This window comes from Myotis lucifugus, unplaced genomic scaffold (assembly GCF_000147115.1).
Source record: "Myotis lucifugus unplaced genomic scaffold, Myoluc2.0 scaffold_31, whole genome shotgun sequence".
In the NCBI taxonomy this organism is placed as follows: Eukaryota; Metazoa; Chordata; class Mammalia; order Chiroptera; family Vespertilionidae; genus Myotis; species Myotis lucifugus.
Genome location: NW_005871079.1, coordinates 3,728,681 through 3,748,564, shown reverse-complemented (window position 1 = coordinate 3,748,564; position 19,884 = coordinate 3,728,681). Strand labels below are relative to the sequence as shown.

The window sequence follows — 19,884 nt, the reverse complement described above, 5'->3', positions numbered from 1 at the left end:
ATCACTCTTTACTCTTGAATTGCAATATAGCCAAAGAGCAAAGTGCAACAAAGTGGTAGTCTACAGATTTACCAGGAGAAATTCTAGAAAAAGATAACCCACAGTAATATCTCTTGCAAGAGGAAAGCTAGAGAGTTCCAGGTGGTAAACCCAATACCCATCTTGTTGAGGGGCCTGGAATAGGTCCCCTGACTTCTGTCAAAAGGGTCTGTGTTTCCTCCACTGTCAACAGGAGATGGGGCGGGGCTGAGCCTATGGTGAGGCTCATGAGGCAATTCCCTTGGTCCCAAAATGTAAGGATCACCCAAAGACTTGGTAAACAAGATAACTAATATATTAACACAATATGTTAAAAATCAACGCTAACACAAAAAACTTCCAACTGTTTGAATAAAGACAGGATCAAGATTAGTGACTGCCCTTTGTTTCAGGCTCCCATATGGCCTGGCATGGCACTGTAAGGAGAGGTTGGCGGGCCTTGTGAAAAACCTCAGAAATGGATGCGTGGCCCAGTATCTTCATAGAGAGAGCAGGCCAGCTGGTTTTGTGGTGTAACCCCCAAGCCTTTCAACAACAAAGACTAGTTTCATCCCCACAAATACATGTGTATTATTTATTTAATGGACCAATGGTGGCAGAGCGGTATCTGATTGTCCAGTTCTAATGAATTCATGCCCCTTAAAATGGAGATCATAACCAACAAGCCCCCAGGGATTGAAATGATGTATTTCATATACCACGAAAGCTGTCAGAAAGCATAACCTCAGCCCATCGGAACTGACTAAAGGTACCTTGGAATTTACGATTTAGGGAAGAATTGGGCGGTTTTAAATTTTTGGATACTCTCTAGTGCCACTTAACAAATGAATGGGCAGAAAAGACCCTTCTGAAGTTATAGCTACAAGCCTAATTTAAGGCCAGTTTGACATTAATTGTGAGGCATTACTTATGTATCTGTTGCTCATTATTGTAAATGAGGTTTTCTTTTGGCATGAAACAGAAATTCTGCTTCAAATTTTATTGAATAGAAATTCGAATAAGTGCACAAGCTGACTTGATGTTATTTAAAATGGGTTGTTTATGTTGACTGGAAAACAGTATAATGAAAACTCAGAGGTTGCTACTAGATGTGCTGACACTGACATCTTGTTCTAAACAGAATTTCTTGAGTTTTCTGTTTGGAGAAAAATGTAGCATATTTACAAGTGTGAGTTTTTGCATGGAATTAAAAAAACCCAGTGTGGTGTGCAATGTCATTTTGACTAAAACCTCAGTGTGTGCTTCAGAATAGCGACTTAATTTCTTTGATTATGGATTCCTCCTTTAAACAGAAGAAATGACAGGAGCCTAAACAAATAGTCCCCGGCTATTGACCTGTTGGAATATATTTGTTCAGTAGTTAAATCTTTTGGGAATTACTGTTTCAAATGTTTTACTTCCTAACATGAACATATCCTCATATTTTGATATCAGATATTTTCCAATAGAGCTTATGCAATGAAACACAATACATCTCTGCTTTGAAACTAGTCTAAAAAGCATGTGTGTGTGTATGTGTGTGTGTATGCGTGTGTGTGTATGCGTGTGTGTGTATGCGTGTGTGTATGCGTGTGTGTGTATGCGTGTGTGTATGCGTGTGTGTATGCGTGTGTGTGTGCACGTGTGTGTGTATGCGTGTGTGTGTGTGTGTATGCGTGTGTGTGTGTGTGTGTGTGTGTGTGTACTATGTAAAGTAGACCAGCTTTCACTGGAGAGTGTTCTGATTCCAAAATTATTAGCATTTATGAAGAAAACTATCTACCTGCCCAACAGTAGTAATAACATTCTGAGAAGGTAAAAAATTGCTGATTTGTACTTTTGCCTTATTGTTCTTTATGATGAGTTGAAAAAATTGCATGAAAGTGGATAACATGCAGTTCTTTTTTTTAAAAAAAATATTTTTATTGATTTCAGAGAGGAAGGGAGAGGGACAGAGAATAGCAACATCAATGATAAGACAGAATCACCAATCGGCTGCCTCCTGCATGCCCCCTACTAGGGATTGAGCCTGCAACCTAGGCATGTGCCCTGACTGGGAATCGAACGGTGACCTCCTCATTCATAGGTCAACGCTCAACCACTGAGCCACGCCAGCCAGGCTAATATGCAGTTCTTAATTGTGGGTCTGCAGAAGAATGAAAAGCACATCTCATGATGTTCAAATATGTTCAAATCACTTTGAAAGCAGGTCAGCATGTTAATAGGTTCTTATGTCAATGTTATTTTTCCCTCTCTGCATCCCTCCCCAATTTTATTTTCATATATTTCTTTTTTTCCTTCCCTCCAGTTTTAATTCCAGGAATCATGGTGTGTGTTTTTTGTTGTTTGTTTTTTTTGAGGCTATGATAAGACATTGCCATTTTTTCACACTACTACTTGACAGATACAGTACGTTTTGTTTTATTTATATTTGAAAGTCTCTCAAGAGCAAGGTTGGTTCTAAGAACCAACCTTAAATTAATGATTTACTCTCTTGCATTTTTTATCAAAAATATAATTGCTTTTATCAGTAACTTTGCCAGCATATCTCTTTTCCCTACCAGACTACAGCTGCATTTTATTTGTTCTGGTTCCACGTTGCCCTTTAAAATTAGTTGTAGAACTGCTTTTATTTCCCCCTTGATATGTAGTCTCTCACTCTTTCTTTCCTTCTAAAGATTAAGTCAACAAACTTACTGTTAAGTTTCAAATTTCTCTTATTTCAGATTAGGTCTATGTTAACTACTATACCCACCAACTTTCTCTCTCTCTCTCTCTCTCTCTCTCTCTCTCAGCTTTGTATTTTAAAAGCAACTTGTCCATACACATTCATTTGTTTTGGAAGCAATGGTGAATCTGTCCTGGAGGGGAACATTGAACCAAGAATGAAAACACCCATGTTGTTGGCCATGTTCTCTCGATAACCAGATCAGTGACATTGGTCAAATGACATAATCTTGTTTATACCTCAGGACTTCATTGAAAAATGAGGAGGTTGGGCAGACGCTTTTAAATTAATTTAGAGACTATCTGGTTTACGTCTAACATTTCATGCTTCCAGGTTTTGTTTTGTTTTTTTAACATTTTCTGGAATGTGAGAATAAAGGATGGCCATATGCGTATTGCAACTCTTCCTTTGACCTCTTACTCAAGCAGATAAATAAATGTTGGCCCATTAGTTTATAATTTTTATTTTAACCTTTAGTTTCTTCATATAGTAATAAATGCCCTGGAGTTTACTGGAGATAATGCTGATAAAAAAGGAAGAATCAGCATTTATATCTCTGTGAATGTGAATAATTCAAGCTTTTACATAACAATCTGTTTTTAAACATCTGCTGACCAGTTAGACAACAGCAAAAAGGTGAAAGGCCAAGGCATGGAAAACCCACCCACCCACCCATCAAACAAGAATTCCCGAATGTCAGCAGCAGGCACACGAATGCTATAGCAGCCTTCTTTAAAACGGTGTCACCACATGCATCCTGAGGTACACAGATGCCTGAGGAAAACATGGATGCTGTGGGCAGTGCTGTGTTAGGGCCCCATACCTTGCAGCCTTCACACGTGATGACTCCGTAGTGGATCCCGGAGACTTATCGCCACAAATTTTGCATGGTATCACTTCAATTTGTGCTGAAAAGGGAAAACAGACATTTTGAGCTCACAGAGTTGTCTTCTTACTTTCACCCTCCTACCTTCTTCTCCACCCCTCCCTGCCACGATCTTGGTGCTTGAAGACACCAGGGTGGTAGTAGGGGTGTGGTGTGGGGTCATCTACTATTATTGGAATGGCCTCCCTAAGCCCCTTCTGATTGAAAGGGGGGCCATCTTAGTTGCTTTCTTTTTCTCAAACTAAAAAATATAACCAGAAACCAGACGTTTTGTAAACTCTTGCCTTCATCATTTTCTCCTTTATAAACTTGACCTTGAAATAATGCGAGTCAAAAATCCCTGGGACCTGAGGCTTTGGTTTTCTTATTTTGCACTTCAAACATTAAGTTAAGAAGAGCTATCACATTGCCTGATTTCAATATTTCTTAAAATAGGTAAATAAAGCAAAACTGGAGGGGATGGTGGTGACTTTATTATACATTATGTGGCTGAATGTTTACTTGTGAAAATGCTGATGATAAATCAGTCAAATATTTACTGAGCATACTCTATATGTCCACTAATACAATAAATGTTGTTTACATAAGATACAATATACACACTAGGAAGATTTTCTTTTCCTACACCCAAATTAAAATATGCAAAATATGCTTCAAAATGCTTTGTATATAAATGTGCCATGTGGATGCTTTTCTACAATTTCTGACCTTTAAATATACAAAATAAATGCAAGCAAGACATAAACCTCTTTACCTTATTGTTCCACCTTAAAAATGATAACACTTTACTTTTTTTTGGCAATTATTTCATAGTAAGTTTAAATTGAGGAGGAATATAGAGGGCAACCGGGGGGGGGGGGGGTTGGGGGGGGTCGCAATCTGAATCTGTGCCAGTGACCAGTGTCTTGGTGCACGTTCTTGTTAGCTTATAATTAAGTCAATGCCTCTTCCTTAGACAATAGTCTGTTTTCCTGGGTGTTCCCAGTTTGCAGGGGCCACAGGCCGGGAATTTGGCAGCTTGGCCGGAGGGTGGGGGGGGGGGCGAGTCGCTGGTGTCACCCAGGCTAGGCATTTAGATACAATCTAACTTCCCCATTCTAACTGACTCAGGAAGGGCTGTGAAAGCCCGCCAAAAAAAGCCCGGTAGTTAGGAAATGGATAGGAAACAAAGAAACTTAGGAATATATAAGGGGTGATCTCATTGTATTAGCTGTTCAGGCTTTGGATCTTCGAATACCCTGAGCCAGCAGCACTGCTTTAAATAAAGGGTTTTTCCTGAATCTCTGAGTACTCCTTGTGTATTTTCTGGTCGCCCGGTAAATTCTGCAACAAAATCATCTCTATAAGCAAAAAATTCAGTGTTATGTTTTATGAGAAAACTGAGGATCAAGGTGACCAATGATGCCCTTGAGTTGACTTGGGAGATGGCAACCAGAAATTAGCCAGTTTTCCTGATACTTCATTCAGTAACCCTTTCTCAGCCTCCCACAAAGATAAAATATGAATACAATTTTGAATTCCTATATTATCCCAGGAGCACCAACCATAGAGATATTGATAAAAACATCAGAAGAGACAAAGTCGACTAAAATACTTATTAAACTATTTTATTAGCTTCTTTTCTTTTAGCTTTCAGGTTACATGAACTAGTATTTGTTTTCAAGATTTAGTGATGTGGAAAAAATGAGAGATTTTATGTCATTCTACTCTGTTCTGTTCTCCTTGATTCCAGTCCCTAATCTGTTAATGATTGAGGCCATGGCAAAGATAAAATCTCTGATCTTGTTTTCTGTTTTATAAAGCTCAGCTGACAAACTTCATTGATTTGTGAGGATTAAATGCGATATTGTATGTAGAAGTGCCTTGTAAGTAGCAGAGTTACATAATGTCAGTCTTCATCAGCAGCATCATTGTTAACTGGTATTTTTAATGCTTTTGGACAAGAAATATGATAAGCCACACCATTATTCCTTTATTAAAAATCTTATTTTATTAAAAATACCAAATTAATAAAAATGTTATTTATACTATTTTTTTAAAGTGATAACCTCTGGAACAGTAAATTCCTTACAATTATTACAAAATTGACTAAGAATCCCAGGTATCCATTGTACAGTTGTTAGGCTTATATGATATTAAGTCAGAGGGGCTCTTTGCATAAATTACTCCCCAGGGAGTAACTTACACGTGGGGAGAATCTGCTTCAATAAGTTCTTAATTATAAAATGATCTAACTCTAAAGGAAATGAAAATAGAGGTAATTTGCCCCCTGGGATGTGAGAAGATGTTTTTGAAAGCCACAAAGGTTATCTTACACAACTTCGGAAATACAAATAGGATAAGAAATGATTTGATAGAGCATCTGCATATTTATACATATTTATAATCCTAGCTCAACATGTAATCCTGAAGAACCATAAACATTAGGACAGTATTTTTAAAGAGAAAGAAGCCACTTAAAAGGGTATATGTGTGTTGCTGTGTGTAGGAAGGGATCAACAGTTTGGAAAACCTATGACCACTTTTACTAATTATGGCAGAATAGATAATTTGAGGTCTATTATAGATGAAGATAAATAATTAAAGTCACTAATCCTTTTCTCTCATTTAAAATAAACTGCTTCTGAGCCACAACTTGATCATTCATACTGTGTATTCTTTATATGTTTTTAAAATTTATTTTAGAGTGAGAGGAATGGAGAAGGACAGAGAGATAGAAACATCGATAGGCTGCCTCCTGCACACCCCATCCTGGGGATCAAGCCCAAAACCCAGGCATGTGCCCTGACCTGAATTGAACTGTGATCTCCTGGTTCTTAGGTTGACGCTCAACCACTGGGCCACACCAGCTGGGCTTTACTACGTATTTTATAAAGCACATCTTCAAGACAGCATTTCAGACACTGATTAAGACAACAGGTCATGTGATTGCTCCAATGTTTGCCATTTCTAAATGTCTCACCACTATACCAGCCATAGTCTCCAGTACAATTGCCTTGCAGTGCATACAGATCTGCTGACATGCTATCTGTCATGGTTTCAAACTGAGCATCTAGGGAGGATTTGCTGGCTTGGACCTCATCACCTGTTGCAATGATGGTGTGATAAGGAAACTGAGGAGAGAGTTCACCTTTCATACTTTTGCTTGATTCATGGATAATTAAAAAATAGCGTTCTCTGACAGACAAACATAGAGGAGCTGAAATGCTCTGAGAGATGGCTTGAGATATGTGGAGAGCGGCTATAGCATTTGTACAGGTTCAAGTCTGGGACTAATGAGAGGGCACGATCCTCTCATGGCAAAGCCAAAGGCTATAGTTGTAAGCTTGACCTTATGGTCCGAACCTGTAGCCCAGTGGCTAAGTGGGAGGTGCAGCAAGTAAACAAAGCTTGATCAGGTGCATGTAATTGAGTAGATTCGAAACCCACGAGAATGTTGTAAACATCTTGACCACGCCCTTACTTTGCCTCGTGGAATCTGGCTATAAAATGAAGACTCGGCGTGCAGGCTGTGGCGCTGTCTCTCCATCAGAGAGGGTAGCGTCCCACCCAGCGCCCAGCTTTATTCTCTTGTCTGTCTTTTCTAAGTCCTTCACCGCCCCCCGTCTCAGGCTCACCCATGGCTGTGCCGGCTGGGCACAGAGATATGCTCATCTTTCTTCATTTCTTTTTTCTTCCTCTCACTTATATTTTTCTGTTGGTAATCCTTTGTGGAGACTCTACTTAAAAGCTTATTCACCAGTTAATTTTTTGTTTATAAAAGCAATCAGGTATAGTTTTTGGAAATGATATTCTTACAATGTCAAAAAAGTCATGATATATTAAATTTATTTCATGGTTTACCTTATATTAGAACCATTTTTGAACTATAAATAATTTAATACCCTTAGTGTGGCAGAGTTATGTAATAGTTACAGAGTAGTCAAAATATGTCTCTTGTTTGAAGATGGCAGGGTCTGTCCTTGCTCAGAGCACCTTCCCATCCAACAAAGCCATCATGTGTTGAATCCTTTCTGCTTATCATGTACATATCTTTCCTTCTGCTCCCTTAGATCCCCCTGCCTGTGAAGACAGGTATTAAGTTAGATTAACCAATCTAAACTATTGAGTTAACTAGAAAATGTATCACTGTAATCCATAAAATTACCTTAACGTTGTTTCTTGGTCATTAAAAAAATCTTTATTGTTGAAAGTATTACATATGTCCCCCTTACTCCCCATTGACCTCTTCTAATCCACCTCCGCCCCCCATCCCAAGCCTTTACCACCCTATTATCTGTGTCCACGTGTTATGCATATGCATACAAATACCTTCACTTTTAAAAGCAACCATCAGGAATGGTAGTAAGAATGGGCTGTTCGGATACTTTCTGGCTGGTGAAAATATTTTACTGTGTGTGCTCTTGTGACTCTCAGTTCCTACCATTCCATCTCTTACAACTCAACCTGGCCATTATTATGTTCTGGGCATTCCAAGTCCACTGAGGACAGGGTCCAGGTTAATTTCTTTGTTATATTTTCCATGGAGCCCAAAAGAGAATTTTTATAACTCTTTAAAGCAGTGGTCCTAAAATTGTTTTTCTTTTAGTACAACCAAGAAATTTGACATACTTCCTTTTATAAAAGAGGCTTTAAGCAACACTGATTTTCCATATATGAGGTGCGGAGAGAAAAATCAGAATCTTGAGGTTGGGGTGGATGCATACTTTGGAATAGGCCCCTAGGTGATTCTGATATGATATGATAAGGCCCCATTGAGTATCCAGTGAAACAAGTTATTAAGTAGTGTGGAGAGCGGCTACAGCGTTTGGACAGGTTCAAGCCTGGGACTAATGAGAGGGCACGATCCTCTCGTGGCAAAGACATGTGTAAGTCCCAGCACAATTATAGCCAAAGACTATAGTTGTAAGCTTGACCTTATGGTCCGAACCTGTGGTCCCACGTGGCTTTGTGATGTGGGCTTGATAGAGTTCAGGTGCATGTAATTGAGTAGATTCGAAACCCATGAGAATGTTGTAAACATCTTGACCAGGACCTTACTTTGCCTCATGGAATTCGGCTATAAAATAAAGACTCCGCTTGTGGGTTGTGGCACTGTCTCTCCATCAGAGAAGGCAGCGTCCCACCCAGCGCCCAGCTTTATTCTCTTGTCTGTCTTTTCTAAATCCTTCACCGCCCCCTCTCAGGCTCACCCATGGCTGTGCCGGCTGGGCACAAAGTAGAAATTCTCTGTAGCATGTAAACCATCTGTAAAGAAATAAAACCTGGTACAAGGCTAGAATCTGAAAATACTTAGGAGTGACTAGTAATTCATTCTGTTTCCTGACCTTTGGTTTGGGGCTATACTTGTGGCATCTTCTGTTTTCTACCCCCCCTTTTTTTTCTTTTAGGAGAATCTGCCCAGTCTATAAGAACTCCCATTCCAGAACACTGGGTTTGCCTCTCAGTTTCTGTTTGAGAATTTTACAGTTGTGCTAAAAGCAGATAGTGAAGGAAAAACTCTTAATGTCTGAGTGAAGCACAATTTACACGTACAAAAACTCCAATAAAGATGACTATTTTGGTTGAAAATCCTTTTGCAGATGGTCTCAGTAGCCCAAGTTGCATCTCTTCTACTCACATTGCATCTCATTTATCATTTGTGGCAAATCCAAGTTAAAATCACTGTCTGTACTTTCTTTTTCTCACTGGCAGACTGATAAGTGTCTACCTCTGTCAGGTATAAAACCTTCCGCTGTCACATGACAGCAAACCTAAAGAGTGAAGTCAGTATTCCTAAGATCTGGTTCCACTGTAACTTTGATTTATTAGAAAATAACCCTAAGACTGGAATGGGATGGAGGTGTGGGAAAATGAAACCCTCAGGAAAAAGTAAGTCTTTGAGCTTAGCCCTTAAATCATAACATATGGTGATTGTAAAAGATTTCCTGTTGTTGGATCGTATATCCCATCAGGCACACAACATCTTAATCCCAGCTTCCTGCTTAAATACCAAACATGGCTCATGAAATTCAGTGCACTCTAATTCCTACTAGAATGCCCTCACATCTATCAGCATTGGGGTCTCCCTTTCTTCTCACACTCTTCTCTGTAATATTCTGGGTGGTGGTCTGTATGAGCTCTCTAGTCCATTCAGTAGATAGCTCCTAAATAACCTAAAAGTAACATTTGTTTTTACAATAATTTCCTAACCTATGTATCGTTGGAAACTAGAATCAGAAAAAAATTACTATCGTATGGTCATGGCAAAAAAATGACTATTTCAAAGGCATATTTTGTAGGATTATCATGAAGAGAGTTGATTTGTCTTTTCCACAAGAAGATTTACCCCTGAAGTGCTTGCCTACTCTCACTCCCCAGAAGACTTAAATAACAGAGAATATAACCCACAAGGAACAATGACAGTGATTAGGATTATCATTAGAGGCAATTACTGATAACAAGTTAAATATCTCCTTCGGAAACAAAGCAAATCACTTTTATAAATCATAGTGGTTTTAAACTCATAATTTATGAATTAATTCCCATTAAATACCTCTTGTCCTGTCAAAGTTTTAATTCTAATGTGATAATGTGTGTGTAAAGCCTGCCATCCTTCAGATTGAAAGCAATGAATGTCTTCTGTGACCACTCACAGTGTGGTCCGGAGACTATGGCCCTGGCATGGAAGCATGTAAGAAATGCAGACCATCAAGCCTTATTCAAGCCCTGCTGGTGTGGCTCAATGGTTGAGTGTCGACCTATGAACCAGGAGGTCACGGCTCGATTCCCGGTAGGGCACATTCCTGGGTTGCAGGCTCGATCCCCAGAGTGGGGCATGTAGGAGGCAGCCGATTAATGATTCTCTTTCATCATTGATGTTTCTCTCTCTCTCTCCCTCTCCCTTCCTCTCTGAAATCAATAAAAATATATAAAGACTTAGTCAAGACCAATCGACTCAGAATTTGCTGTTTAACAAGGTCCCCAGGACAGCATTGGAGTTTGAGAACAACTGTTCTGTGATGCCTAGGTAATTCAGCTTTAGCTACCCTAAGTGAGAACTTAAGGAATTTTTAATTTCTCTGGCACTAGGGGAAATTAAAAACTTCACAGGAGTCTAGAAAAGTAGTTTCTGCTATTGTTTTTTAGGCATTTCTGTTTTGTTCAAAAGGCAGTAAGACAATTGAAGGATTAGTTACAAAAAACTCTGGTCATTAATTGACCAGGCAGAAGAAAGAGAAGCCAGTCTATTCCCAGAAACATCTTGCATGACTGTAATGAACACCCAGTGTACCCAGTTTCCTTTGCAGATTTAACGATTGTCAGCTGTGCCTACATCTTCATGTTCTGAGACAGGGTGGCGGTCCTCCCTCTTCTACGGACCACTCTTGGAATTGTGGCCACTAACTCACTCTCTGGATGCGGAGTGTAAAAAAGCCTCTCTTGAAAAGATGTTTAAAAATAGGTTTTCTATTTTAAAAATTGAATTGCACCAAGTCTCCTTTTGGTGGAGGTAAGGAGGTCAAGCAATATTTGAAACAAAAATGAACTCATTTCAGCTATTCGTGTTAATTCTGGAAATATTTGGAAAGCTGCCCCACCTCCTGGGGGCAGCTTAGTTAACACAGAGTTGAGGAGTCGTCATGCCGATACTCTCATCTGTTACAATGCTTGTCTCAGAGTGTGGTTCCTGACCGCACGCAGCACGGGCATTATCTGGGCTTGATAGATATGCAGGCACTTAGGTCCTACCCTAGACCAACAGAATCAGAATCTTCATTGTAACAGTGTCTCCATGATGCATGTACATAGTAAAGTTTGAGAAGATCTGGAGGAGAGAAAGGGAAGACATTCTACAATTTAACTCTCAGGGTGTCTGCCCAAAACTCAACTCTCTGTAAAGAGAGCTTTATATACAATAGAAGACATGTACTCTACTTGATAGCTATTTTTTCCAGTTATAAAAAGAAGGAAACAGCAAGTATTTTGCTTCAGTGAAAACCCCGTCTCTCCTTAGTTTGTTTCTGAGCCTCTTTCATCTCCATTTAGCTGAAACCTTCCACAGGAAGCTCATGTTGCCACAGCACTATTTCCACTGAAGGACAGCAGGGATAGGACTCCACACACCAGGTCACACGGGTGATTCAGAGTGACCAGGCAGAGTTCATGCCCTTGAGGAAAATTCAAAAAGCCTCTTTTCAGGAGATGAAAAATACAGCCGTTTTATGTTAAAAATCAAATTGCATGAAGAGAATGAAGAAACAAGTCACAGAGTAGGAAAAAATATTGTAAAACACATCTGATAAAAGACTTGTAACCAAAATATTCAAAGAGCTCTTTAAATTAAAAAAATGGTAAAAAATAAAAACAGATACCTTATCAAAGATGATGCGGATGGCATATCAGCCTATGAAATGATGCTCAACACTGTATATCATTAGAGAATTAAAAACAACAACAATGCAATGCCACTACATACTTCTTAGAATGACTAAAATAAAAAAACAAAACCAAAATACAACACAACACACCCAAAACCTGACACTACCAAATGCTGGCGAGGATGCAGAGCAAAAGGAATGTGTTTATGGCAACTTTATTCATAACTGCCCCAAACTTTGAAAAAGTAAGTATCCTTCAATAGGTGAGTGGATAAACTACCAGGGATACATCCAGACAATAAAATAGTATTCAGTGATAAAAAGAAATGAGCTATCAAGCCATGAAGAGACATGGAGGAACTTCATATGCATGCTGCAAGGTGTAAGAAGCCAGTCTAAACAAGCTATCTGTGATTCCAACTGTATGAAATTTTGGAAAAGGCAAAACTTTAAAGACAGTGGAAAAAATTAATGGTTGCCATAGGTTCCAGGGAGGAAGGTGGGAGAAATAGGTAAAACACAGAGAATCGTTAGGGTAATGCAACTAATCTGCACAACAGTGTAATTATGGATACATGTCTATGAATTTCTGATAAGGTACCACACAAAGAATGAACCTTAATGTAAACTATGAATTATAGTTAAAAATAATGTATTAGTACTGGTTCATTAATTGTAACAAGTATGACACACTAATGCAAGATATTAATAACAGGGGAAATTGTATGTGTGGGGGTGGGTGGATATATAGAACTCCGCTCAATGATTCTGTGAATTGCCAAACTTGCAATTCAGCCGCCATCGCATCAGCATTGAATCTTGAAATACAAAGAAATGATAAGATTGAAGAGACCATCTTAATTTGTGCTTCATCTTTAAAGACAAGAATGAGTTCAGAGGTTGGAGGAAGGGATATTTGGGTTTAGTTCATCCTTACATAAGATGGCCTTTTTCCAAAAACAGGGACATATAGCATTTTAAAGAAAAGTATTCTCATCTGAACACAGCACCAGCAATTATTTTAGGGGTAAAATGATAATTTTAAGATGTCACTCTAGAAGCGTCCTCTTATAATGTCACCCTATGCTAAACAACAACCTATCAGTGCAGGCAATGGTTTTCGCCACCAGACAAATGTGGGATTAGGAGTGCATGGCTCCCTGGAAGTCTGAAGTGCCTGTTCTGCTGATACTGCACACTTCCCCTAAAGAGATTAACAGCATAATCCTAAATATTATAGGACCCGAGCTATCTTATTTTTGAGCTCATCAGATCCAGCATGCTGCACGTAATCCCTAACAGCTTTATTCAGCGTTTATGTAAGCTGGTGAAGGAGTAGTAGGAGCACGATGACCAAGTAGTAAGAATAGATACTGTGATTTTCAATTCCGTTTTAGCAAGTCTGCTCCTTTTGAACATTTTTTTTTCTATAAGCAGACAATTCATAGTCATCGTTTGATACTTTATAATAACATTCGCATGGAGATGTTTGTGGTGGTCCTTTGCTAGCTGTGTTTCCTATACATTACTTTCTACCAGAGGCATTCGGATGCAGGTGGCCTAAATTGGTAGGAGAAAATGTGCATTTTGTGTTTGCTTTTTGTCATTTCTTCAGAGCAGTGGTTCCCAGTGTGGGGCACAGGCCACACAGGGAGGCAATTTGATTCTTAAGGGGGCAATCTGAGAATGAATTGTTAACAGTGACTTTGTATTTCTCATATATTGTGACATATTTATGCATTTCAGTTCTCTATTATATGTTTTGAAACGTTATTTATTATTTTTCATATCACTTCATATTATTATTATTATTATTTAAACAATTCCTTAGTGATTTCTTCCTCAGTACTTCAACTGTCCTTTTGTTCTTTTATTTTTCTCTTTCATGGATGCCATGTTCTTTGGAAGCTTGTTTAGAGCAAGTATGTGAATAGGAGTTCACTTTTTGAATATTAAGAATTATATGTCACAGGGAGGGGGGAGGCATCAGGATTTTAGACATGCTTAGGTGGGGCATGGCCAAAAAAAGGTTGGGAACCACTGCTTTAGAGGTTTGAAATACTTCTAAAGCAGCAGAGATATTTATTTGGGGGAAAATAATAATAGAGGAAAAAGACTGGTGAAAACCAGAAATTGCTACCCATAGCCCCAAATATTCTACTGTAATAACTTAAAAAAAGCTGTAGCTTTGCCCTAGCCTGTTTGGCTCAGTGGATAGAGTGTCGGCCTGCGCACTGAAGGGTCCTGGGTTCGATTCAGGTCAAGGGCACATGCCTGGGTTGGGGCTCAATCCCCACTGGGGGGGTGTGCAAGGAGGCAGCCGACCAATAATTCTCTTTCATCATTGATGTTTCTCTCTCTCTCTCTCCCTCCCTCCCTCTCCCTTCCTCTCTGAAATTAATAAAAATATATTTTTAAAAAGCTGTAGCTTTAATTTAGAGTATTCCTTTAATTCCCCTAAAATTTAAGAGGAAAGCAAAATACATGCTTCTCTTTGAAAAATGTAAAGACACATTTATTCATACAGCTCACTTCAAAAATGAGTTGTGTGTGTGTGTGTGCACATGCGCACAGATAAATTCCTAAAATCAAACGCTGTGTTTTATGTAATTTTACAAGAGAAGGAAAAGGTTGTTTTTTCCCCTATCACCAAGTCAGTGGAGACAAGAACATTTATGTTCACCTGTCAGCCTCTGCTAATTGTAATTCAAGCCCAAAGAGGATTAAGTACATAGACGTTAATATGTCCAGTGTTATTAATTTCTGAACAACAATAGCAACAATAATCTGTCAGTTGTAAGGATAAATAGTTGTTTGAAGATTCCCTTGATGTCAGAACTGCAACCTCCTGGTAATCACTTATCTCACTAATAAAATCTTTATATTCATATATTTTGAAGCCAGAGTATAATTGCATTGAAACAATACCTATTCTTTTCTAAAAATACTAGCACTAGGAAGCTTTAAGCATTGTGGAAAGATGTAATTCTAAGTTTATATAATATTTTAAGAAGCTTTAGTTTGATTAGTAACTCTTTTTGAACAATTGTAAGTTTTATGTTATTTGAAAGAAATAATTATATATCAATTCATATCTTAATATTATCAAATGTTCATTGCTATGTAGTATTAGCAAAAAATGGCAATAAATAATGCAGCATGATTTATTGCCACTTTAAAACAAATGCTCAGAGCCTGCCTATGTTATGAAACAATGTGTGTTTGAGGAACTGTGCACTTACACCAAAAAAATTTAAGAGAAAAAATGCACAAACATATTTCATCTCATCATTAATCATCACTCAATGAAACAGACTTCTTTTGAAAATAGGTTCCTTACATAAGATTAAGTGTTTGGTATAATATATTTATAACCTGAATTTTTAAAAAAGTTAGAAACGTTGAAATGATAGCAATGCCAATGACTAAAACCAAGCTGCAAAATTGTGACGAGGTTGTTCGTACTGTTAACTGCAAGGTTATTGTAATGTGGCAGATGACTATTTAAATTCAGCCTCAAATCTTACACATTCAGTAATTCACTTCTGGATAGGATAATATTTATATATAAATATGTTCTCCAGTATAAAAACCTGAGTGACTTTTTATTATGTACATTCTTGAGTCAGAAAAATATTTTATTGTTCCCACACCTAGCCATTAATTTATTTCACTGAGAGCTTATACATGCTTACTGTCTTGCCTGGAGAACAATTCATACATACAGCTACATGTCACAGAGAGAAGAAAATGTAAAACTCACCAGTGGCGTCAGCTTTAGACTTTAGCTCGTTCTCACACATTTTGATGTTGCAATTAAAAATCTAACTGAAAAATATTGCACTTTTCACTAGAGGTCTGACGACTGCTCCTATGTTACCTCACAACTAGAATCCCAACAGACTGCATTAATGAGATTAAATGAAAGAGGAGTTAAAGGCATCAACTGTTCCATTTCATTAAGTAAGGGTGAAGGGCTGCCCAGGCAAGCAAGGCGGAGGGAGAAGACTGGTTTTTCTTTTTGGTACTACTTATTCACGAAAGAATGCAGAGTTTGCTAAATCGCAATCAGCAGTTTAAAAACATCACCCCTCCCCCACCCCCGAATTGTATAGACACCTATAATTTCTGCACTGCAATTCTTTTTTTATTATCATTCATTGGAATAGGCATATGCCAGGTGACAGTCATCTGTGATTATAAATAAATAACATAAATTTCTTTCAGGATTAGCTTGCTCCATTTATTTTGGACCCTCTATTGAGGTCCAGGTGAGGGATTACATAAAAGTATCTGTCCTCCCAAATATTGGATCAAAGTTGTCTATGCACACTAGCATTTTAAAGTCAAAGTGTGCATCCCTTATAGCTGCAGTGCCAACAAAGCCTGGTAACCAGTTCGGACTTCATGCTAAATGGGCCACTTGGCCCCAACCTTGAGGTCTAAGGCGATTTCATTCTCCCAGCATGCCTCAGTGCTCACACTTATAAAATAAGAATGATCAAGACACATGGACTGAAATTTCTGATCCTGAACTCCTGTCACTAAGAAGGATAAATATATAAAAATGGCTTTGACTGCATAGGAAAGTGCATGACCTTTCTGTGAGAGCAAAATGCTCACATGAATATCAGCTTTATTTAACTTTTGCTTAGAGTTACTCAATTGTTTCAAGGATAAATCTCAAACCTTTCTCTTTACCCCTCGCCTCTCTACCACCTTTGGCAGCTCCCATTTTCTATTCACTAATCCCTTGTCACAAATGGTTTCTCCCTTCTGTTCCTCTCTCCCTTAAACATCTTTGCTTTTCCCTGGTTCACATGGAGTAGAACTACTTTTCCTTGGACACAAACGCAAGGGGTGGAGAAGTGGTTATGGGAGGCTGAGTAAATTCATTAAGTGTGATTGTCAACATGGTAGAGCTGAGCCCAATGGATGCCCATTGAAATAATCTGGAGAATTTAAAAATATTGATGCCCAGAGATTTCTCTCTTACCTCCCATTGATTTGGGATTTGAAACATTTCCAAAGTAATTCTAATGGGCAACCAGGATTGAAGGCCCCCCGAATGTTTCTCAGAACCACCAGGGACATGTGGTAAATGTATAGGTTCCTGCCGCCAGCAACTGCTGAGTCAGAGTGCTTTGAGGAGGGGCCTGGAAAGTATAGTAATAAGCACAGGTGTTCGCTGTGATAGATACATTTGGGGAAAAACTTGAGGAAAAAAACCTTGGACTTTGAATCAGAGCATTTGGTTTTGAATTCTTGGGTAAGCTACTTAACATTTTCTGTGCCTCAGGTTGTATATCTCTAAAATAAGATCATGACACCTACCACTAGAGTTGTGTGAGGAGTAAATGTGAAAATCCTTAGCACAGAGCCTAGTACAAATTGGAAGTCTACTTAAAAATAAATCTGCACCTACCTTTGCTTATGAAAACATGCATTTTGGCTGTTGACTTTGTTTATTCAATTAATACAATTAATTAATAAATTAATAATAAATATTATTTGTACCAGGCACTGAGAAATAAGTATTATGGAGCTCACAGTTCATGTGTATTAAAAACCTATAAATTTAAACCTATTTAAATTCTATTGTAATTGTGAGTTTTCTTTATAATACTAGAAATAATATATATTTTCCTTAAATATGTTTTTTTTTAAGATTTTTAGATAGAGAGGAAGGGAGAGGAGAGAGAAATAGAAACATCAATGATGAGAGAGAATCAATGATTGGCTGCCTCCTGTATGCTCCCTACTGGGGATCAAGCTTGCAACCTGGGCATGTGCCCTGACTGAGAATAGAACCAGTAACCTCTTGGTTCTTGGGTTAATGCTCAACCCTTAAGCCACAACGGCTGGAAATAATATTTTTAGAAGACCTTTTGGTAAGGAAGAGCAGGAAAATCATTTAAAAACTCTCCTTGGTCAGAAAGTAAACAGGTTTGGGGGATAGCAGATGTTTCATGTGTTATAGTTTAAATAAGGAGACAGAAGTATTCTCTGTGAACTCTTTAAAGGGTATTTTATACTAACTTGTGAGGTGTGGAGAGCGGCTACAGTGTTTGGACAGGTTCAAGCCTTGGACTAATGAGAGGGCATGGTCCTCTTATGGCAAGGACACGTGCAAGTCCCTGCTTGGAGGGCAAATCTCTCCCAGCACAATTATAGCCAAAGACTATGGTCCTTATGGTCCGAACCTGTGGTCCCACGTGGCTGAGTGATATAGGCTGCGGGAGGTGCAGCAAGTAAACAAAGCTTGATCAGGTGCATGTAATTAAGTAGATTCGAAACCCCGAGAACGTTGTAAACATCTTGACCACGCCCTTACTTTACCTCGTGGAATCTGTCTATAAAATAAAGACTCTGCTTGCAGGTTGTGGCGCTGTCTCTCCATCAGAGAGGGCAGCGTCTCAACCAGACCCAGCTTTCTTCTCTCGTCTGTCTTTTCTAAGTCCTTCACCGCCCCCTCTCAGGCTCACCCATGGCTGTGCCAGCACGGCACAGTGAGGCATTAAATTTATAGGCATCAGTCATAGGGTGCTGGAAGCCAAATCTCAGGACTAGAAAGTTATATCTCCTCATGCCTCCTAAGCCTTGAGAAATATCCAGCTCCTGCTCTGCCCAAAGGAAGTGGGTACCAAGGACATCAAAACAGACTCATTGGCATCTTGATGCCCAGAGCATGCTCATTCTCCTGGGAACAAAGGGCAGGGTTGGAGATAGGAGTACATGCTTGCGGCTGGGACCCAGCCTATATATGGGGCCTATAGTTAGGAAAGAATGAAGAAATGGTTGGGATTTCTCTAGAGTTAGAGTTTTATCATATCACTTTCCTTCTCAAAACTTTTCAGCCCCCTCTCTATGATTCGCAAGATAAACCTAATCTCCTGGGCCTGGCTTTTCACAGCCTGGGTCAGCTCTGTCCGCAGGGACTCACCCTGTGATCCAGGGCCAAAGGCAGCCATCTACCTTCTGCCCCCAGTTCCTTACTTCTCTACCTTTTTTCGCTTTTCTGTTCTCCTTGGCCCTCCTGAAGGCCTCACTCCACTGTGCTCCAACTTCCCACATCTGACCAGTTTTTGAAAACCTAGTTCAACTCCTACCACGTCTGAAAAGCATCCCCTGAACACTCCATCTGCAGTAGTTACCCTGGGCTCCTATGTCCCACCATTCATCGGTCTTGGTGTTCTTCATTAATCCTCTTTATATGCTTACCTTTCACCTTGCCTGTAAGCTCCTTAGGGATAAAGTCATCTCCTTGTGTGTCTCCCAGTGTCTAGCATAGAGAGTCAAGAACATGTATGGAGTCGATCAGTGGGTGATGGTGTACCTGCTGAATGACTGCAGCTCTGGGACCACAGATAAGTTCCATCACCACTTCCACCGTTTCCTTCCACTTGCATTTCACTCTGAAAGCTCATCTTTGGGACATGTAGGCTCATTGCTTGCTGCTACTTAGTGGAGATGAGAGAAGGTTAAGAAAAAAAGCTCTTGCCCCCTTTTGCTCTTTATTTACTCATAACTGGTTCTTAGTATAGGAACAAGGAGGTTGAAACAAAAAACTTCTCTTGAGCTCCCATTTTCCCTTCATCAACTAACAAGCTTTCTTTTTACCCCCTTTTTTTGGCATTCAATTGCCACTTTGGACTCTTGTCCCATTGGTTTCAGGGGTCCTCAAACTTTTTAAACGTGGCCAGTTCACTGTCCCTCAGACCGTTGGAGGGCCGGACTATAGTTTAAAAAAAAACTATGAACAAGTTCCTATGCACACAGCCGTGGCAAAAACACCCAGCAGGCTGGATAAATGTTTTTGGCAGGCCGAATGTGGCCCGCGGGCCGTAGTTTGAGGACCCCTGGTTAGGTCTTTTCTCTGGTTGGGAGTATTA

At 39.2% G+C, this 19,884-nt stretch overlaps 1 protein-coding gene across 1 annotated transcript in view; it reads right to left on the bottom strand.

Annotated features, from left to right (window-relative positions):
* The window catches only part of RORB (RAR related orphan receptor B), a 52,259-nt gene extending 45,490 nt beyond the window's left edge, over positions 1 to 6,769 (bottom strand). The window contains 3 exon segments of the mRNA XM_014454142.2: positions 3,570 to 3,613; positions 3,616 to 3,654; positions 6,595 to 6,769. Coding sequence (XP_014309628.1) covers positions 3,570 to 3,613; positions 3,616 to 3,654; positions 6,595 to 6,769 — 258 coding nt within the window.
* Between the last annotated feature and the right edge of the window lie 13,115 nt (positions 6,770 to 19,884).